The 21,663-nt window shown below is 37.3% G+C and overlaps 1 protein-coding gene across 4 annotated transcripts in view; it reads left to right on the forward strand.

Moving 5' to 3' along the window:
• Ca-beta (Calcium channel protein beta subunit) overlaps positions 1-21,663 on the forward strand; it is a 101,380-nt gene that overhangs the window by 65,563 nt on the left and 14,154 nt on the right. Inside the window, exon 2 of one of the 4 annotated variants that reach the window (XM_089245032.1) lies at positions 19,534-19,588. The exons of 2 other annotated variants lie outside the window; for them this stretch is intronic. In XM_089245032.1, coding sequence (XP_089101158.1) covers positions 19,568-19,588 — 21 coding nt within the window. In that variant the 5' untranslated portion in view covers positions 19,534-19,567. Of the gene's footprint in view, positions 1-978; positions 2,187-19,533; positions 19,589-21,663 lie in introns of those variants that run through there. One more of the 4 variants, XM_089245030.1, reaches the window with a different exon arrangement.

Below are 21,663 nucleotides of genomic sequence, written 5' to 3' on the forward strand. Positions count from 1 at the left end.
GTGAATTTTCCTGGCGATGAATTTTTTTTATGGTGGTGAAATTGCATGGCAGTGAATTGTTGTCGCTGAATTTCCCGAACACGACTTCGGCCTCATAAAATCCACCGATTTGCGAATCTTACACGAAAAATTTAATTTCTTGTGCTGTATTTGTCTCTTTTGGAAACTTAGTTCGGGGATTTTTTTCATCTCAATTCTAGAATTATATGCTTCTTCCATCAATTTCAAATTCTCATTAATTTAAATATTCATTGATCGTGTTTCCATATTTTTTTATAAGTATTTTTCAACATTTATATGTATTCTGTAATAATATTATGCTTTTTTGGATATATACCGACTTCTTTCTTCCCAAAATATTTGAAATCGTGGTTCTAGAGAGAGCCCCGAAAATTTCTGGGTCCGGGCCCGGGCACGACCTCCTATATAACTATCTATCTAGGTGGTCGTGGCCCGGGCCGCCGAAATTATTAAGATGCCCATGAAACCAGTGGGACACGACAAAATTATTCATTGCTGCATTGTAAATGAATTTCTACGACCCACATCAGAAACCCTTGGGTCGCGACCCTTAGGTTAAGAACCCCTGATTTAAAGTTGTCTACCTTTTCAGATTTCTGATTGAGATATTCATTCCCGTTATGGGATTCATCTGGATTCGGGTCGTGATTGGAAAATCATAGGTTAGAGGGCCGAGGTCGATCCACAGGGAAAAATGGGGCCAAATAAATAGCCAAAAGGAGATGAGGGTGGGGATGTTGTTGATCGATGTTCGCCAAGACACCCACCATTTCCCACTTCGCCTTTCCAGCTGATCCTTGGTTCCGAAATTCTTTCCAGTTTGGGTGTGTGTGTGTGTCTCTCTCTCTCTTTTCCATATCGAACAAGAGGGCATAGGAGCTGCTACGCCATTGGCCGATCAGTTTGACGTCACCGCCACTGTCACAGGACAGCAGCAGCAGCACACACACAGCAGCCATGTTTCATCTAGAGAGGGTAGAGACCAGCAGCGAGTGAAGGAGTTGGTGGAAAACGCAGGACGACGACGTCGACGTCTTGTGTGTGTGTGCGATTTTTTTTGTTTTGTTAAGTATTCCTTGTCTGATCTTGGTCCTGATCCGTGCCCCCCTGATCTCTGAACATTTTCCAATTTCTCAAGGGAATTATTATTAATAATCATCATCTACAGCATACGTTTACAATGAGTTTTATTTGAGTTTCTACCCTGAAAAAAGTCTCAAATTTTTCCTTGAAGTCTTAGTTGCTACTGCTTTTTTTTAAAGCAAAAAATTGGTTGTGGTTCTGCACATCTCTAGAGTATCGTGGTCCTGATTGGATGTCGGTCAGTGCTGACTGAGATCTATCGGCTGATCGAGATAGATCAGAAAGACGGAAAAACTGCTGGAAAGTATTTGAAGAAAAACAACATTTTTGGAATTGTGTATAACTGTCTGAAAAACTACAATCTCAATCAGGATGTGATCGGCACAGATTTTAATAAAAGAACATCAAATTTACGATTCCATCATCACATCAACCTTGATTTTAATCGGATTCAGTTCCAGAAATTCTACTAACCATCTAGGCCATCTTTCCAACCAAAGAAATCCAAATTTGTCCTGAACTTCTCAACAGCATAGTGGCATTTACAAAAGGAAATGGTGATCCATGACCTCTGAAATTTCTGAGCAATTTCCGAATGAATCGGGAATATTACCACCGGAATTAATTACGTTTAAGTGAATAGTGTCAGTGATTAAGGTACTGTGAGGAGATTGTATTGTATGTCATAGCATGGAGCGTTATTCGATTATCTTCCGATAAATTTACATGAACTTGGAGATTTTCAACTTCATCCCTTCCTAGCCCTTTTATATACCCTGTATATATTAGATTTTGACCTTTACCTGTGTGTATATTTTACCCCCAGGAGATAAATCGGTGGTACCTATGGTTCTTGCTTGATATATAGACTTTTCGCCATTGGACTGAAATATATTAGTAGTTACCTCAAGAACAATAAATACTTTTAAAAAAAAAAGTAGCCACGTAAAAATAAAACAAAAAAACAGGTGAAGGCGTGGTAACACTAACAGTTTCCCAGCATGCCCATAGCACCTCATACTATGAGCAAACTCCTCCTAGCGAAAACAATGAAGAAGTTGAGTCCACACATCAAAAAACAGGTAGGAGTTGACTTTATCAATGGAAAAACGAGCCACATTTGCATGTTAACAAATGTACCACCATGGATTTTTTTTTCTCTTATTCCGCATGTTGAGCATGTTATTTTGCATGTTGATAAAGTGCATGGAAAATTTAACTATTAAAAAAATATCGGTGATTCTTGTTATGGGATGATCAGAATCTCTGATTTATTAACGAGGTCTTGGGTTCGATTTCTACCTGAATATATTTTCAAAAATATATATGTAACATGTTGTAGATACAGGGTGGGATTCAATTATCGTAACGGGTTTCGCGTGTGGTGTGCGTGTCAAATAACTTATTTCTGTGTCCTATGGTCCGAAATGTTTGTATATTTGCGAATAATTTATAAGTCACGTAAATGTCGGACAATATTTTTGTGTCCCCATTTTCTCTCGGGCTATCGATTAGTAGGAAATTCATATTGTGTGCACGCGAACCACTGGACTTTGAAAATGTCACGGGTCACACACGGGCTTTTTTAAGGCTCGCGAGGCTTAATCCATGGAAGATTTAGACTGAAATAATCGGATGTGTCCCATTGAGTTCACGATGGTGTTTCATTGAATAAATATTCCGTAAATATGTTCCATTGATATTAATTATAAACTAATAGTCATGAAATAGTTGAAATTGTAAGCATCACTTAGACCCATTAACAATGATGACTTTAATTTTTTTTCCATTTGATTTTTTTTTTAACTGAGTGTAAGTGTTTGGCGTAAAAAATTGACGCTTTAGGATATTATTGAATTTATTTTGATGGTTTACAGCAGTGATTCCCAACATGTGTACCACAAAGGCTTTATGAAGGGGCTTTTCTGTGGTGTAAAGATCAGACGGGTGGGTGTGGGGGGGGATGTTTAATACTGTCATTCGCCTATGATACCTCCAATGTAAAAAATTTGGTAAACCCTTTTGAAGATATTGCTTTCAATAGGCATTATCTGTACTAATTAATATGTAGAAAAATGTGATCTTCAAGTTATGTACTGTAAAAGCTTTCGTGAGTAAAATCTGAGAAGAAAAAACTTAAATTTGTGGTGCTTAGGAGCCATGAAATTGGCTTGGGGTTATGTTCTGTGAGTGATTCACATGTGGAGGAAGATCCTACATTGTTACTGAATTTTGGGTGACCCAGAGGGGGGTATGCAGTAAGAGTCTTCTCCATGCTCTCCAAAAAAGGTAAATTATATATTTTTTAAAGACATACTATCTTAATTTCTGTTAATTTAAAATGCTTTTTGAATGTTACTCAAAATTTCTCTGAATGAGATTATTTGTGCTGCTTCCCTCCCTAGTGTGCACCCTTCAAAGGTCGATCCTACCTAAGAGACTGAGTAGACCCACGACCTTCTAGATAACCTTCTGTATAATCTAGGAGGTCGTAGCTGATCACCCCCCCTCCCCCACGTCAATTTATAATTAAAAAAAGTATTATTCCGGGACCCACGGGTCTGGAGCCCTGTTTCCGTTATTCGTTGATTGAAATATCGAGCCAGTGGTCCTCATCTTCCCGATCACTGTATTTTCTTGACGAAATATCGGTAAAAAAATAGCCGTATTATGTGTGGTAATCAAAACAACAAAGAGTAAAATAGGATACCGGCATAGGCAGACAGGGGGAGGGCCATGATGTCAGTTCATGTATACGCATATAAATTAGATCACCCCCCTCACCATGAATACCAGTCTATTAACTGGTCTCGACTTGGTGTTTTCTTACTCTAATTAAAAGTAATGAACCTATCGGTCCCCATAATATGAGATAGTGATCACGACACTGTAAGAAAAACTGTTTTTTTTAAACAAAAGTCATTTGAGAGCTTTGAATTAAATCGAAGATGGCCATGTGACCATTGTGATGGCCTAAAACCTTCAAATAAGGCCAGGCTTAGAAAATTCGTATTCCTTTGCCATATTTACATATATTTGTTTTTAATAAACCATTTATGACGCATATAAGTTTTTAACACATCAAAAAACAATATTTCAAGCTAATTAGAGTCGATGTATTTTGATTCCAATTACAACCTATAATTCACACAATTTATTCGCCGCACTACGAAAACTTACAAAAAAAACAGGTTCCTCTTCATAGGCCTGTATGGGGCCCCGTTTATAATCCCACCATCAGCCGCTGGGCATGGGGGGTTTATTAGTTTGATTCAGTTTTGGACGGCCTATGATATGGGACATGGGATGACTGACTTCATCTTTTGCATCTGCCCCATAGGCGTAAAGTTATTGGAAATTTTGGGAGGACTCAAACGTAAAAACGTAGAAACTCAAACCTAATATTTCTATAAGTATTATGAAGGTAGAAAATATTGCGAGGACTCGCGGGCCCAAGAGCAGGATTCCATTTTTACGCATCTGCCTACAAGAAGTCCGGCCTCGATGCGATTGATTTCTTCGAACTAATATTAGGGTACCTTAGACGGATACAAGTGCAGGTCGAAGGTGACGACCCCCCCCCCCCGTTCAGTGAAAAAATTGTATTAGCATAGGTGAAGGTAGATATTCACCGCCCCCCCCCCCAATTCACTTCACACACCCTCGGTGATCTGCCTCTTCTGCTCGAGGATCCTTTATCCGCTTGTGTTGGGTACCTGACGTTTGTTTCACTGCAACTGTACAAGATACTATAGGAAAGCAACTAAAACGGTAAATTCTCAATTCCTTCCCATACATTTATTCAGTGAAACTTCGATGTAACGATACTCTGCGGACCAAGAAAACATATCGGGATTATCGTTACACCGAGAGGCAGCAGTTTAACATTAGAGCATGAAAATTTCCAAACAAGACTTGAAAAAATATCGTTGTAGAGGGATTTATCGTTATATCGAGTATCGCCGTAAATATAAATTCCCATCAGTCTTTGAAAGGTTTCATCCAAATCTCTCCCGATACCTATCGTCTCGTACGAGACGACTGTGCGATATTGTGAATAATAATATGAGGGCGATTAAGTTTCATACGAATTGGCCCAAACACAATGGTACAGAAAATAAGAGAATGTGGGTGAAAATAATTCGTAGACAGTCTTAGTAAACTTAATTTTGTTGTATTTTACCTAATTTTTTTTTGAAAGTGAAAGTTTTTGGCAACCCTTCAGGACTTCTGACGTCACGGGCAAGAGAAATAACGTCATCGACTGACGTCACGGGAAAGTAATGGATCGGTTGCTCAAAGCAGGAAAGCCGAGAGGATATAGAGAGGGTGGGTCTCTGCCCACCACATCAAGAACGACGTTGGTTTGGTGTATAGTGAAGATGGAAAAGAGATGTGTGGAGTTCTCTCTCCTTTGGATCATTTCATTCATTTAGTGCCCCCCCCCCCTTTTCACGCAATTCATATATTCGCAGACACTCGTACCTTTACATTCATCTCTTAACTATGGGTGTGTGAGAGAAGAATGAATATATATATGGGTCTCATACGCACTCTTTAGTGCCATGAGAATGAGAAGTTTTTACTCATTTTCTAGAAAATGAGTAAAAAGTTGTTTTTTTTTTCGGAAATTTTCGTAGTAGTGAGTGGGAGTTTTCTAACGAAAGGGTACCTAAAATTTATGACTGAAGGCGTGGTGGAGAAATGTTTGCTCTTCCTTCCCACGACTTTCCCGAATTTACATTATTTTAGGAAAATGTTACGGTATTTGCGTTTGCTGTGGTTTGAATCCAACTGGAATGTGCATACTTTGTAGTCGTGTCACGAAATATCTTTAGGATGAATAATTATTCTCTATCAGTATGGATACACTAAATCCACTTTTGAACCACTGAGATAATTTGGATTCGTTCATGTTCATACTTCGATGAAGTCATTTAGGTTGACAATAATCGTCTCATCTGAACGTAAACTCTAGCAACCCGAATTTTTATATATTTGTAATTTAAATTATGAACTTCGGGAATTCAAAAAATAAGTTTTCAAAGTTCTAATATTTAAAAATATTGGCTTAGAGTTTGGGACAAATATTGGCTTAGAGTTTATACTAAAGCAAGGCGGGTCCCGTTAGCATTATAATCTCTCCAGGAGATCTGAAACTCTCTACATGGGAAGGACCAACATACTCAGCCACCTCGTTGGGCATTTTGCCTGTTGTGACGTTGTATTTGTACTATATGTGTGTGTATACAGGATGTCCCAAATTTTTTGTACGACTGATATCTCTACAATCGTTGACTTTAGAGAGACTTTTAGTTGCAAAATGTTTTCAAATGACGTTTAGCTACTCAGTCTTAAACTTCCCAAGGGGTAAAAAACTTCCCATACGTAGAAAAATCACCTTTTTATTTAGATCCTGTGAGCTAAAACTTTAATTAGAGATGTAAATGCGGCTCTCTAAAAAGTCATTTACAAGAAATTTCACGTTTGCAAATGCAATGTTAACGGAGATATTTGACTTTAAAGTTCTCATCATTTATCGCCAGTGATTGAAGGTGGTACCCGAGTGGCATGGTGGTAAGATGCTCGTCTACCATCGTGAAGGTTGTTGTCAGGGTCCCGGGGTTCGAACCCAAAGGAGGATATAGATAAGATATTTTCCCAAACGAACTCGAGGCGACACAGATAGACAGCACCTTCCCTTCCAGCCCATCTCACTAATGGCAGTAAATTGCAATATGGCCAGAGTTGGTGTTTGGTGAAGTAGTGATTGAAGGTGTGGTTCACGATTTTCGAAACGTAAATTAAATTCAGTCGAAAAAATTCTGCAATTGTCAAAAAATGAAATTATTTATTGTGAACAAAAAAATTAAATGGTTAAGTTCATTCTATTTGTGTACAGTCCCTAGACACAAACTTTTGAGCCACTGAAAATTTCATCACAGTGATAATTTACCAAAACTAGTGATTTTATATATTTAATACCTCGATAAATATTGCATTTAAAATTATAAAAAAAATTGCAAATCATCATCCAGAGGGGATTCTACATTTCATCAATTAAAAGTTAATTTAGAAGACTGAATGAATGAACGCCAGAACTTTGCCACTGGACTTCGGCAACGAGATCTCTTCCAGCCCAGCTTCGTGGCAGAGTCTGGAACACTTTATTTTGTGTCACTAGGGAATTGTACAGAACGTTAATTTCTTTATTTTTTTTTTACGTATACGACCCCTGAAACGCATTTTGGAAGTTTAAATAACTTCGTCATTTAAAAACTTTTTTTTATTGAAAGTAATGTTCTAAAGTAAATGGTTGGGGTTGCAGAGATCTACTGTGCAAAAAAAATATTGGGACGCCCTGTATACGTTATACATATACTATTATTCACGCAGTGTTCAATTACTCGTTCACTGACCGGTGCCAGTCCTTAGGAATTCCTTAGCGGTCAGTGAAATACTAAGCCTAATTCATATTCGATACTACGTAATTTTAGATTTGATTTTAAATGTTATGCCGTGTGTATACTAACATTTATTTCGGTCTTAGCCGTCAGCGATCGATTAATTATATTTATTCATTTTTTGCCAGTCCTCAAATTATATCTCCCAATTGTTTATTTTTTTCTGGTCCGTAAAATATTTCTCTCTTTTCCTGTCAGGAAATTATTTCTGCTATTTATTTTTTATGGTCCGCAAATTATATATTTTTACTGCTTACTTTTCACCCAAGTTATTTTTGGCGGCCCGCAAAGTATTTCTATTTATTTTCTCTCCTAGTTATTTTCGCCACGGTCCACTAATTATTTCTATTTATTTTTTCTTCTGTTTATATTTTGCTGATCCGCAAAAAATATTTCTATTTTTTCGTCTCTCCGCAGATTATTTCTTCTATTTATTTCTGTTGGTCTGAAAATTATTTTCTTAATTTATTTTTTCTTCTTTCACTCGTTTATTTTCATTGCCGGTCCGCTAATGTAAAACGGTTGAATTATATATATCTTACAAAATTATCCACCGATATTGTCATAGGATAATAGGTGCCCTAGAAGAATCCTCGGCGTATTCAAGATAGGCCCAATCTCGGAGCACATTCTTACACATGGGAGCAGGATAATAATTGAAACTTGAATTATATATAGATTTTGCTTCTCTCTCTCTTCATTAATGTCTGTCAATTGGCGTAAATGTTGAGCGGAAAATTTAGATGAATTTGAGATTGTGCGAAACGGCTCATTTATTTTTCGCACACTCCTAAGTTCTACTTCACCCGCATTTCACATTCATTTGACAAGGGCAGTGGGTTGACTTGCGTATGAGAAGTGAAGTGTTTGTTAATGTTGACGGCAACCTTTTTCACATGTATAGTGATTTTTAAAAATCCCACCAGTAAGAGATTTTTCAGAATGAGAAATTTCTCATGGTTATTATCACTGTTTCCGTCTGTGACACATCAGCACTAAGAAATGTTTCGCAATTTGTCCCAAGTTTTATGATAGGCCACAAACCTCCGATTTTGATCCATAGGCGAACACACGATTTGTTGCGTGGTTTTGAACTGTTAATAGATACGAGTTACGTGATTTCTCCGAGTGTTGAATACCTTCAAATAAGGCAGTAGCCAGAAATTTCTTTCGGAGGGGGAAATAACTGATGTTTCGAGAGGAGGACCAAAATGACAGAAAAATAGAATTAAAAATATAATTCCATAAAAATCAGCCATTTTCTAACAATTAGAGTGGGGGGGGGGGGCTGGACCTCTTGCTCTTCCCCGCTACGGTCTTGCCCAAAAACGTATGAAGGTACAACCATGAAGATATAAAAATTGATCAAGAATTTTTAGAATTCATACTCTTCTCGCGAACGAACTCGTGTCAATGTCTCTTAATTAGTCTACTACGATGTTTTCATCTTATATCTCTATACCTCGTGGCACACCTAAACATATAGTTGAACTTTCACGGAGCATTTGAATTTAAAAAAGCACAATGCAAGGAAAAAAATCTATTTAGCTATTAATTACACAGACTTTTGAAATTTTTCTTATAATTGGTGATAAAAGTATTGGTTATCAAATTAAAATTCTGAAAAAACTTATTTTTCTGTTCAGTATACAGCGAGATATCTGAGCTTAACACTTATTTTTATTTTGAAGTACAGTGAAATTTCGCTGAAACGATATTTTTTTCACTTCGCTCGATGTAATAAATCCCTTAACAACCAAATTTTTTTCCAATCTTGTTTGTTATTGTCTAAAGTCTATTAACTCTTTTACTCCTAACAGGAGCAGCCGTACAGGCTAATAAATTTGTAGTGATGGGTTTAATCTCCTCAGAATACAACGATATTCTTCACTACGATAAATCTCTCTATAAACGATGCTTTTAGAGATTTCGAAATCGCTGCATCGGTATATCTCATATTTCGCACAGAATTATCTTGAATATAATTTTAACATCGCCATATGTTTTCGTTCTTCCGAGGGCGTCTGTTAACATCGGTATTTTGCATCATTTGGTCAAAAAAACTGAAGTTGCGGGTGTTACTTTTTGTGCAATGCAGGAAATGGAATGCGGTAAACCATTTTAAAGGACGAAGCATTAAACTGAATTTTATTAATCCACTTATCAGTTGTAATTTTTCGTGAAGAATCATTTCTTAAAAGTGCATTCGTGATTGGTAAAAGTGGCAACGCGGATTCAGAAAAGGTGTCAACAAAAGCATAAATTTTGTGGTGAGTGATGATAATGTTGCCTCTGGATACAACAATATTCCCTCTACAAAAATATTTTTCCTTGGTTCGCGTACCATTATGTCGAGGTTTCACTGAATTTTATATCAGAATTTGAACTTAATTTCTGGTTTTTCGCTTCACTTACGACATTTAGAACAATTGCTAATTTTTGGTATTACTCGAATTTGTAAGGGGATTACGGGTGCAAATCAGTTGAAAGGGAGAGATGAAAAATCTACATACGGGGTGGGCAAAAAGTCCGTAGAAACTTTGAAAATTCATAAAAACGGGAAAAATAACCGAAATAAAAAATGGTTTGCGGGGTTAGCATCGATAGGTCACGAATATCTTTACGACGAAAAAATAACTCCAAAACAGCCGATAGATGGCGCTGGTATGAATGATTTCCATGGAAATATGAAAATGAGACGGTTATAAGAACTTGCGCGCTCTTAATCCACTCATCAATAAGAATTCCCAAATCGGTGATCATAGTTGCATTCGGAATAGTGACGCCATTCAACTCGTAAGAGAAACGTGGGTTGTTCGAACCAAAATGAGTGACCATGCACTTGTCATCGCTAAACGTCATGCTCCATTCATTTGCCCATTCTGCAATCCTATTTAACCCTTGATAATTACACATTTGCCTGACAGACTACTAAACGAGTTAGTCAGTAACACGTATTCAAGTTTAGTTATCTAGGGTTAAGTTGGTCTGGAGAAACTCCTTATCGCTTTGATTTCTGACTACCCCATTAGATTCACGACATCTGCGAATTCGCTAAGAATTCCATCGATACCTGATTAAGTTTATCGATTAACAGTGAAAAAAGTATGGGGGCCAAGGACACTTCCTCGAGGATCTCTATTTTTGACGCTTATCCAATCAGAGAATTCCCCTTTCATCATAACCCGTTGTGACCCATCTTTTAACCACGATTATATCCAATTCAGCAAGTTGTCCCCAGTCTCGTGTGAGCGCTTCAAGAGTTTACCATGCTGGACCCGATCGAATGCCTTTTGGCAATCAAGATAAACATCTGAATTTTTGCCATTACTTAAAACCTTAGTCACGTGATCACAGAAGCAAAGGAGGTTAGTTACACGACTTCCCCCACCCTTTTTCTGAGCCTGTGCTTATTATCCGACAATACATTATTCTCGTCTATCCACTTCAATTGCCTTTTGATAATAATTTCCAATATTTTCGAGAGGGAGCTCGACAAACTCACTTAACGATAATAGGGCACAGCTTCTCTACAACCCGTTTTAAATATTGAAACCACATTTGCAAGCTTTCAATCCCTTGGGACACTTCTCCTGTAAATCTGTGCGGCTGGCCCGAATAATTCATTAGCACATTCCCTGAGGACCGATATATCCTGGTGCTTTGCTTGCACATACATTTTTTAGAAAATTTAGACCCTCCAAATCCCCCACTTGAATAAATCACTAACCATACAATCCCCAATAATTAAATCCTTATCACTATAACCTTCTACCTCTTCCCCAACCACCAATTTTCCCCTAAACTATCGTTGTTCGTGAAGATTGCTTCTTCGACGACAGGTGGCTCCGTTATACCCGGGCTCTCCAAAACCCTAACTCTCTCCCGTAACATGTCTGTCGACTTCCGAGTTCCAACCTTGCCCGTCTCCAAACACCCCTTACACTTGAAACTATCCGCTACTATATCCTAGATCAGGGAAACCTTCCCGTCCCCGTCGTAAGCTCTACACAACACTAATCGAAGTAGAGGCATACTAACACTATTACAAAAAACTAGTTAATAAGCAACTACACTTAAAAAATAGAACGGCAAACGTTAACACAAATATATAAAGAAGCAGGGGAAAACACCAAAATGGCAGTAAACAAAGAACCAGGTATTCCCTCCAATACGAGCACGTGGGCAAAAGAATTGAATCCGCAAAGAAAAAAACGGAAAAAAAAAACCGGTGAAAGTAAAATGAAAATCTAATGAAGCGAGAGAGAAAAACATTCTAATCGATTGAAAATACTCAATGAAAATTAAAGTGGAGAGTAATAAGGAGCACTTATATCTCTCGCAAATCGAAAAAAACGCTGTCCCTGTAAAAGTCCGGTGGTGAAATCAAACTATTAAGAGAATAATAAACACACAGTCTCTAGAAAAATAAAGATAGCACCGGAGACAGAGAGAATAAACCCAAGTCCTTTTCAGCAGTGAAATACTTTTTTCAATGAATTAATTGATCATTCAACATCTTAAACAAATCTCGTAAATTTAAGCTATTGAATAAACTTAATTCATACTTTTTGCTTCTCTGTCTTCACTATTTCACATTGATTCTGATGATTGTGGATGTTTTCTTTTCTGGAGATTTTTTTTAAGAAGAGCTGTCAAGATTCAGCTGAGACAGCATTCTTAGTCTTTTTATAAAAACTTTAGAAGCAAAGATAGAGAATATTCTGAGTATTCCTTGTATAAATATGATTCTTCTAGATTTTCTCTCTCTCTCTCTGATTAAAATCCTAATGGCTTTGTCGATGTGATACCAAAAGATGTTCTCACCAGTGAGATGGGGTTTTTTGAGAGTTTCCTCCATATTTGTCGCATCTACAACTCTAAAGAATTCTGTCATTTAATACATTTATATACATATGCATTATCAAACTACACAAATTTTGAGGGTCGCAATTTTTAAAATTTATTTTTCAAAATTGCGTAAAGCAAGGGATATCTGTACAGGTTAAATTTACACATAAGTCGATTTGTAGGGTCTTGCTCTTGGATGAGGGGGCACTGATGGTTAAGATCGGGGAAGGAAGGGGCACAAAAATTGAAAATGTGACCCATAGGCGGAAAAGGATTTAGAAACCCTAGAAGATAAAAATTGCGTCAAAACATACGAATTTTTATGTCGTTCGGTTGTAACTGTAACAAAAATAAGATATGTCTACTTTATTACCACCAACTCCGGTTATATATCGCCATATGGTCATTTCCTACCAGTAGAGTTGGGTGGGAAATCAAGGCTCCATCCATTGGCGGTCGCCGCTGGTTAAGTAGGTAAAGAACTTGCTTCTGACGTTCTATGCCTGGGTTCGAACCCATGGACCGTAATGGTAACCTTCAGTGGAAGACGAGCATCTTACTACTGTGTGTGTGTGTGTGTGTGTGTGTGCGCGCGCGTCACTCGGGCTAGACATGTCTATTAGGAGTCGTGCTTCCATTACTGGATTTTGTAGCTAGGCCGTCTTTACAGCCCCATTGGCCTCCAGGCAGTGATGTTCTGGAAAGGGGGGGGGATACCTAGTTGGAAGTACTTGTCAACCAAATTATATTGGAAGGCCGGCACACCATGCTTCCCATCTCAGATATCTGAAAGTTCCTGAAGAATGAGTGTACTTGAAAATGTATTTTTCTTTTAAACCTAAAAAAATAAATGCAAGTCACACTCAACGGGTGTGAAAATAGGAGCCACAAAGGGTATTAAAATAATTTTTCGCCAAAGGGTTATTGTATAATCGAAAGTCGGAATCGGCTGGATATAATGGTAACAATCTTGAATTAGATTCTTGAATAGACGTTTCTCTTGTTCTGCTGCTGTTATCGTGACCACAGAGACGATTTCCAGTTTTCGTTTCTTTTGCCGTTGTTGCCCACTTTGGAGGAATTGTTGAAATAATTTGAGTTTTCATAGAGCCATCAGACCAGTGCCGTCTTAACACGTGAGCACGGCCCGGGCTCCTCAAGAGAAGAGGGGTGGCCGGCACAACTTACAATAATGAGATCATGTTGAAATTTTCGCGAATTTGACAGGTAAGGGCCTCAGTAAACTCACTTGGCCCGGGACCCATGGTGCTCTTAAGACGACTCTGCCTCAGACGCATCGTGGGGGCATGATAATGAAAATGGTACGATTTGCTACAATAATTTTTGAGGGTAGGTACGTTTTGTTGACCAGTAAGCGCAACCAGGTAGGGAGCCCCAAACATCACTTGCTGGGATACTGTTAATATTTTCCTGTCACTTTTGGGCTAGGGTGAAACTATTGCCAAAAATTTGACAACAGTTCTGCGTACGGCACTATACCTCTCAATATTTTGTAGTGTCCGTAGAGCAGAGTTTTTTAACCATCTGTGTTATCCAGACCCTTTGTGAGAATCCTCGAAACGGACCCCAATGTGATGAAGGCCACGGGCCCTTTTACGAAATAATAAGTATCAAATAATGTAAGAGTTTATTATAAGTAGAGTTTATTTAAGTTAGAGTTTATTGTTTTATCATCCAAAGCTCACGGACCGCTTGAAACGTCTTCAAGGACATATGGTCTGGAAATAAGAATTCAGTTGGTGATGTGTATTTTCCGAATCGTCGCTGAGTGAATGCGATGTTAAAATAAATCTCGGTGTCGGAAAAGACAACTTACAACAATAGTAACGATTGAATCCTGTTGTCAGTGCTGTTTCAGAACAAGCACCCACCCAGGCATGGCCGAAGGTGGGGACCTTCATAATAATGAGATCAAAAGTATATCAGTTTTCAAGGCTAAGTTTTAAAACTGATTTCTAACCAGATAGGGGGACCTCGGAAAAATCACGTAACCCTGCCTATTTATTGTTATCAGGGCTATCCCTACAGCATCAAGGTCCTTCAAGGAAAGTGATTTTACTTGCCCTATCTAGCTATACAAGTAACAGCTTATCAATTCACCGTATTTTAACGTGTATAAGAAACTCCCAGGATTTTTGAGCTAAAAATTTGGAAAAGGTTGAAAAGATATATGCATAATTCTGTCCATGTATAAGAAACCCCTCATATTTTTAGGACCCAATTTTTGGCAAAAGAGGGATTTCCTGTACACATTAAAATACGGTACATCTTTCTCATTCTTGAAAATCGTAGTACCAGGTCTTAGTATCATGGAGGCCCTATTGACATGAGACACCCGGGCTATGCGTTAAAGATGGCTCTGATTTTTACCAAGACGTAGAAAGAAATACACCAAAAGAGCGATTTTTAAGTTCAAGAAAATGATCGATTTTCAACTAAATTTTTCCATCTGTCTCGTGAAAAACAAAGACTATGATGTACGAGTAAAAACAAAATTTACCTGCATGGTCTATATGGGCTAGAATAACTTATAGCTTGCTTGCATTTCTTGAAGATCCATCATCATTATTTGTATTTTTCGCTCAAACTTTTCGTTTTTGACAGAGTCAGAAAACAAAAAAGCTTTCGTCTGGTACATACAAGTACCACTTAAACGCATAATTCCGTTTCGCAGCGTGAGGGGAAAAACAGCGAAAATGACCAAGCATGCAACAGAAAAAAAATGCAAAACTTTTTTCATTCTTTCGACAGATTCAGCCTTTTCTCGGATAAATATATTTTTTTACGTATGTTATGTATTCTACAGACATGCACCCCCCCCCCCCCCCCTGGGGCCATGCGTTAAGACAGCCTTGATTTTTACTAAGAATGACATCGGAAAAAAATACACCAAAAGTGAGATTTTTGCGTCCAAGAAAGTTATCTTTAACAAGAAAACTTTTTAATGCGTCTTGTACAAAAAAAAACAACTGTATAATGTGTGAGTAAAAACGAAATTCCCCAGCAGGGTTTATACGGGCTAGAACAAATTATAGATTGCTGCATTTTTCTTTGAAGATCCATCATCGTTATTTTCTTCGCTCAAAGTTTTCATTTTTGGCAGAATCAAAGAAAAAAACAAACAAACTGACATTCTAGTACAAGCACCACCACTTAAACGGATAATTCCGTTTCACAGCTTGAGGAGAAAAAAAAAACAGCAAAAATAACCTAGAATGCGACGGAAAAAACACGAAATTGTGTTCAGTCTTTTTCAGATTCAGTCGTTTCTCTGATAGATAGATCTTTATTTTTTAATGTATTTATAATGGGACTGTTTACGCCAAGCAAATATCCGGAAATACAAGTCGAATAAAAATACGGTTTTTTCAAAAAAAAATTCCAATATGAAATTTTGGTTGTTTTTTTTTTCCCCTACATGCATAGAGTAAATTGGATGAAGCGCGACTTTGCAGTCTGCCTGCTTGCACCCTGTTGTTTGCGTTCTGCTTTAGGTATGCCCAAGAAAAAAATAAGAATGAAAAAAAAAAGTCTCATTCTCGTTGGAGACAGGCCAAGCAGAACACAATCGACTTTTATTATTATTTTTCTTATATAGCTGCTTACGCCATGTTGGAAAAGTCCATTAGAAGAATAAAAATATGGCGGGTGCTCTCTCTTTCTCTTCACCACCTCCCTATTTTCTAGTTACCGTGGCAACCAGCTGAAAGCTTCCGCCTGGCTAAATTGAGCTAACTGTTGGGATTCGAGGAGGCTCACCAGAGAGAGAGAAATAATGCATATATATGGGGGAGTTTCTTTTGTTATATCTTAATGTAATCTTCATTTTTCTGGTATATAGAATCGGACATTTTCTTTCTTTCTTATGCATTTGTCTGAGTCTGTATGATTTCTTTCTCATCGAATGATGCTCCATCTTGAGCATATGCAATAATATTGACTGTCGTGATTCGGCTTTTGTGTGATCCGGATCGTTTTTACTACTTCCAATCTTCAACATCTTGATACGAAGGGTCTGTGCATTTTTTTTTTTTGGTCATTTTTGTAATATTGGTAGATTAGTAGAAATATGAAAAAATCACTACAGAGTGATATTTTTCATATTTCGCTCGAAATACATCCTTCAATATTCTTAAACTCATCACATATTTTAGTTCTTCCGAGGCCGTCTATAACAGAGTATTTCGTATCTTTCTTTTAAAACGAGCACAACCAACACCATCTATAGCAGATACACATATAAGAAAATAACGTAAAATTGATGAATCTTCCTTGTAATCTTCACATCTCCACAAATAACCAGTCTTTCAATGAATCTTGCATTAACAAGTGGAGAGGACATTTCTATACGCAGGTACACGTATATCTGCTGTAGCTGGTGTTGGCACAGCTCAGGTCTATCGCCATGGGCAATTTACTACCCAGCGAGTTTTGCCGGAAGTGTAAGTATCTATCGGTCTGAGTGCGTATCTAGTGTTGTCTGATTTTTCAATGCTGCCGTCTACATTTCAGAAGTGAAGTGTAATGATTGAATATTTGTACCGTTTGTAGGCTTGTTGCTCTCTGTGACGAGACTTTCAACAGGGGGGATCCGCTCGCATTCACGCCTTGAAGGTGGGAACCTCAGAAAACCAACTTTAGCTGACCACCACTGCGGGACCAGAGGGATTCGATCCCGGAACCTCGTGATGCGAGTCTGTCTTTGACCACTCGGCCACCACAACGATTATTTCGTACCACCCGATCACCGAAAGTGTTTGAGTTTTCGGCAAGAAAGTGTTTGAGTTTGTGATGCAAGAACAGCGGCGAAGGGGGGATCGGCGAACGCTCTGGAATATTCCAGGCATATCGCGAACCTCCCCAGCAGCAGCCGAATGTCTTGTGATTAGGTCCTCTTCACATTCAAGAGGAGTCTCCTACACCAGACTCTTCAGCTCTCCCCACAAAAGGAAATGAAGACAGATGGACAGATCGGACGATCGTGGTGGCCAAGCTACAGAACCATCTCGCCCGATCCATCAGTTTGGAAAAGTGACGTTCAGATAGTGCCGTACAGGGGCTCCATCGTGCTGGAGCCACATACGCCGCCGGAGGGCAGTTGGAACATCCTCCATCAGATTGCAGTTCCATAAATGAAATGCATGTCTGCTTTTTCAGTATTACTGAAGTGCGTCACTATCCCGTACGTTACAACTGTTGGAACGGTTGTACGCAGGAATAACTTCACAGGGCTAGCGTCCGAGCGTTTTATTCACTATGACGCAGATTTGCATACGGTTTCTTTCCCCAGGTTACATTTGCATGCACGGTGTTCTTTTTCTTCCTATAAATTTCAATAGGAATGTCGTTTTAACGTTTGCGGAGTCGCCGTTTCGAAACGCGCTAGCGCGTTTGCGTTTCATGTTAGACCATACATCCTTTGATGGCAATTGTTTGTATTGGTGTGTACTATCACCTCTTAAAGTTTTCCCCATCTTTTCTGAATCACCCTGTGTACAGGGTATCCTGTAAGTGCTAGCGCGGTCTTTATCCCATCAACTGTCCGTCATTTAGAAACAATTCCAATTCAAAAAAATGTTCAAAATTAATTCAAAAACTACCCTGTGCCAGCTTTGAGAGTGAAAATACAGTGTATGACAAAGTAAAAAAAATCTAATATTTTATATGGTCTCTCCTGTACTCTAACTTCCAGTTAGAAAGTTGTTGCCCTGGCCCTCCTGTGATGTCAGCAAAAAAAAAGTTTCTAAGTGCAATATTTACAGAGATATTCAAATTCGAAAAACGGAAATTCGGAAAAAGACAGCATAAATGCGGAAAACCCGTTTTAGCTCAATCAACGGCTCGCGACCTCAAACCTAATTTTGTAATTCAGATCACTGAAGTGTCCCACGGCAAATTTACAGATCGCTTAAGTGTTCCACATCACGACGTTACTGATCACTTGAGTGACTCGCGGCGCAGTTCTAGATCACTGAAGTAACCTACGGCGCTGTTCCAAAGCCCCTAAATAAGTGGCCCGCGTTCTTTTTAATAGGTGAACATCCTTACTCTACAACAGTGGTTTTCAACCTTTGGAAGAGAGCGGACCGGTTGATTTCCTTTTTGTGAGTGGAAGATCCGGTCATACACACGACTGATGAGCAACAAATAGAGCAAAATAAAAAATGAATCGCTCACTGCTCGGTTTGTCCGCTGTCAGGGTCCGGCGGCGGTTGAGAAACACTGATCTACAACGACATTTTTTCTTCCGCAGAATATCGTTAAATTGAGGTTTCACTGTATTTATGAACTGCCGGAAATTTATATATACATGCTGGTGCACACACACATGAGGATTTTTTTTTACTGGATATGACATGAGGTCATGCTAGATATGATTCGGAGACCGTATAAAATTTAAATCTCGTTTTTTTTCTCTCTAAACATCTATGATTTGTGACAGCATTCGCAAAGCATTTTTATAGCTTAAAGTTTACCTCTAAAACCAATTAATTAAGCTATAAGAGCGGACAACCTGTATAAGCAACATGCATTTATATTTCATTCTAATTTATGATTAACTTGATTAGACAAGTTATTTTATCTTGGTATTTAGTACATAGAATAATAGTCATGGCCTCCCACACCCTGGAGCAGGGCCCCCAGACAAGACACGTGGGGGGAGGCCTTTATAGTGAATTTATAGCATGAAAAACCAAAAAAATAATGAGAATCGTCCAAGCCCAGCCTGCCAACCCATTCCCCTTGTGGGAGCTATGATTACAATTAATTTTCAATCATTGTAGTTATGCTATCACATTTATGAACAGATGTATTTTCGAATAACAACTAATATATATATTAATTATCTATTATGACTGCATAAAAAAAAACACAGATGAAAAATATTTTTCCCTCACCAGGGTATGGTTACTCTGGTATTCAATAGTACAATGAGAATTGAAAAGACCTTGGGAATGTAACTGGGTAAAAATAAACTTTTAATGGGAGGGTCAATTTTTTTTTTATGTTGCTTTTCGTTCTCTGTCTTTGTCCGGGTGCATTTTTGTAGCTCTGATTCTAGTGTCTTGTTCCCGCATGCCGCTGACAACAGTGTTCGCCCGCACTTCATTGCCTGATAAACTGGTATGTCCAAGTACACACCACTGGTAAGACTACCACGCAGCTTACCTTTCTTTCTTCTACAAGTTATTTTATTTTTTCATTTTCCTTATCTTTCTTCTTCCTTCACAAACACACTTCTTGAATTTTTTTTGATTTTCCAATTTTTTTAAATTTTAGGTTTTTAATACTTTTTCTTCAAATAAGATTCCTGTGCATGCAAACTGGAAGAATTAATGATATCTGCGATAGCATGAGTTGTGATTTTTCAGTAAACATGTATTCATGTGTTTATTCGTAAATGTCGCATATATATATATATGCAGTACATGTATATGTGGAAGATAATGCATGATGGTTTAAATGTTAATTTGAATCATTAATATTATACATTATCTGCATGTTATGTCATTATGAGTGTGCATGAAATGTTGGTTTCTTAAGTGATATTTGTTATTTGGTATGCATGTCTGTAATGGTTTTTTTTTTCGTATTTATGTAATTGATCCATTGAACTTGATGTCAAATAGTTATTCTGATGTATGATGATGTTCCTATTGTAAAGTGTTGTTGTGTTGTTTGTAAAGGTTTCTTCACGATTTGGGAGGGGGATAAATATTGAATCTCTGAAGTTTTTCTTATATTTTTTTGTGTGAATAGTTTGACTGATGATAATGAGTTTTATTTTTTTTCTCAAATATTATTTTAAAAACTGATTCAATATGAATATTATTAAAAAAAATTTTAATGGGGAAAATTTCAAAATATTACATGAATATTATCTTAAAATTAGTTTCATTAAAAAAAAAGGAATCAAATTTCCAGTTTTTCTACCTATGTCATGTTGATCTTGATATTTTTTCCCACACTTTGTTGTCTATGCATGTGTATGGTTCTAAATTGTAATTCATGAGTCATTTGAATGTTAATTGTCTACAGAAAATACTTCTGCTTCACTGATTTTTTTTGTGACTAAGTTTCTCCAATAATGTAACAAAACTAGTAATTTCCAAAATAAAATCCTTTCATAAATCTGAAATGGGGGGAAAATGGGAGAATCTTGTAAAGTCATGGCAAGTTATACTGTATCACTTTTACAGCTGTTTGGTTTACTGGTGACATATCATTGTGCATAAATGCTATCAGTTTCTTTCATACTATTAAAACAGCATGATTTCTCTATAAAACATGACAAAAATATCTATCAGATATTTGCATGAAAATAAAGGCTCACTATATTAATTTTTCCACTATATCCTTCTACATGAAATAGAAGTGGATCGTTGATTTTCCATTATTCAGCAATATTGAAAGAAAAGTCTGTGTACAACCACACTTTGTAAAGTACATACATATTAACTTTCATTTGGTAAAAAGAGTATGAACATTTTCTTTTTTTTGCAAATACAAACATAATTTGTGTATTATATAATACACAATTTTTTTTTGCTCTCAATTTCTTCCGTATCCCTTTGTTAAGACATGAGTTTCATTACCTTTCTTATGAATAGTTAAAGGCCACAAACAGCTCGAAACATACCAACTTTAATTATAGACACATGTATGTGTGAAATTATGGAATTCGGTGATAAATTAAAAGATCAGTCAAAAATGGGTTAATAGAGCTTGAATTCTATGTAACATCTATGCTCTTAGCTACTTCTATTAGACTATGGTTTTTCAATTCTGATATCTGGTTAAAGTTTGTTGTCTTATCAGCATTCAATGAGATATAGGCTACATTAAACCTATTAAAAGTAGCATAAAAATAAATTTTACTTACTATACAGAGTGCATAGCTTGCGCTACAATTTACCGATAGCAAACCATTAATTCCAGAGGCATACTTCCAATAATAAAAAGTATTTAAATAACGTGTGGACCTCTCAGATATATATATATATATATACATCATTCATATTGCAAGGGTTTATATAGTTATTTAAATGAAAAAAATTAACTTTTTATACGGACACGCTGTGCTCAAAAACCCAATTAAAAAATTGTTCCCCTGTATCTTCTGAGGCCAACAAACGAAATTCTTTCTTTATAGGTGCAATATTCGAATTTAAAAAAAACTGGGAACAGTTTTGAAAAACAGTAAACTAACAGAAAATGTTTT

Source organism: Pholcus phalangioides, unplaced genomic scaffold (genome assembly GCF_987345545.1).
Source record: "Pholcus phalangioides strain wild (caught in Gottingen) unplaced genomic scaffold, Ppha-v1.0 ptg000015l_1, whole genome shotgun sequence".
Lineage (NCBI taxonomy): Eukaryota > Metazoa > Arthropoda > Arachnida > Araneae > Pholcidae > Pholcus > Pholcus phalangioides.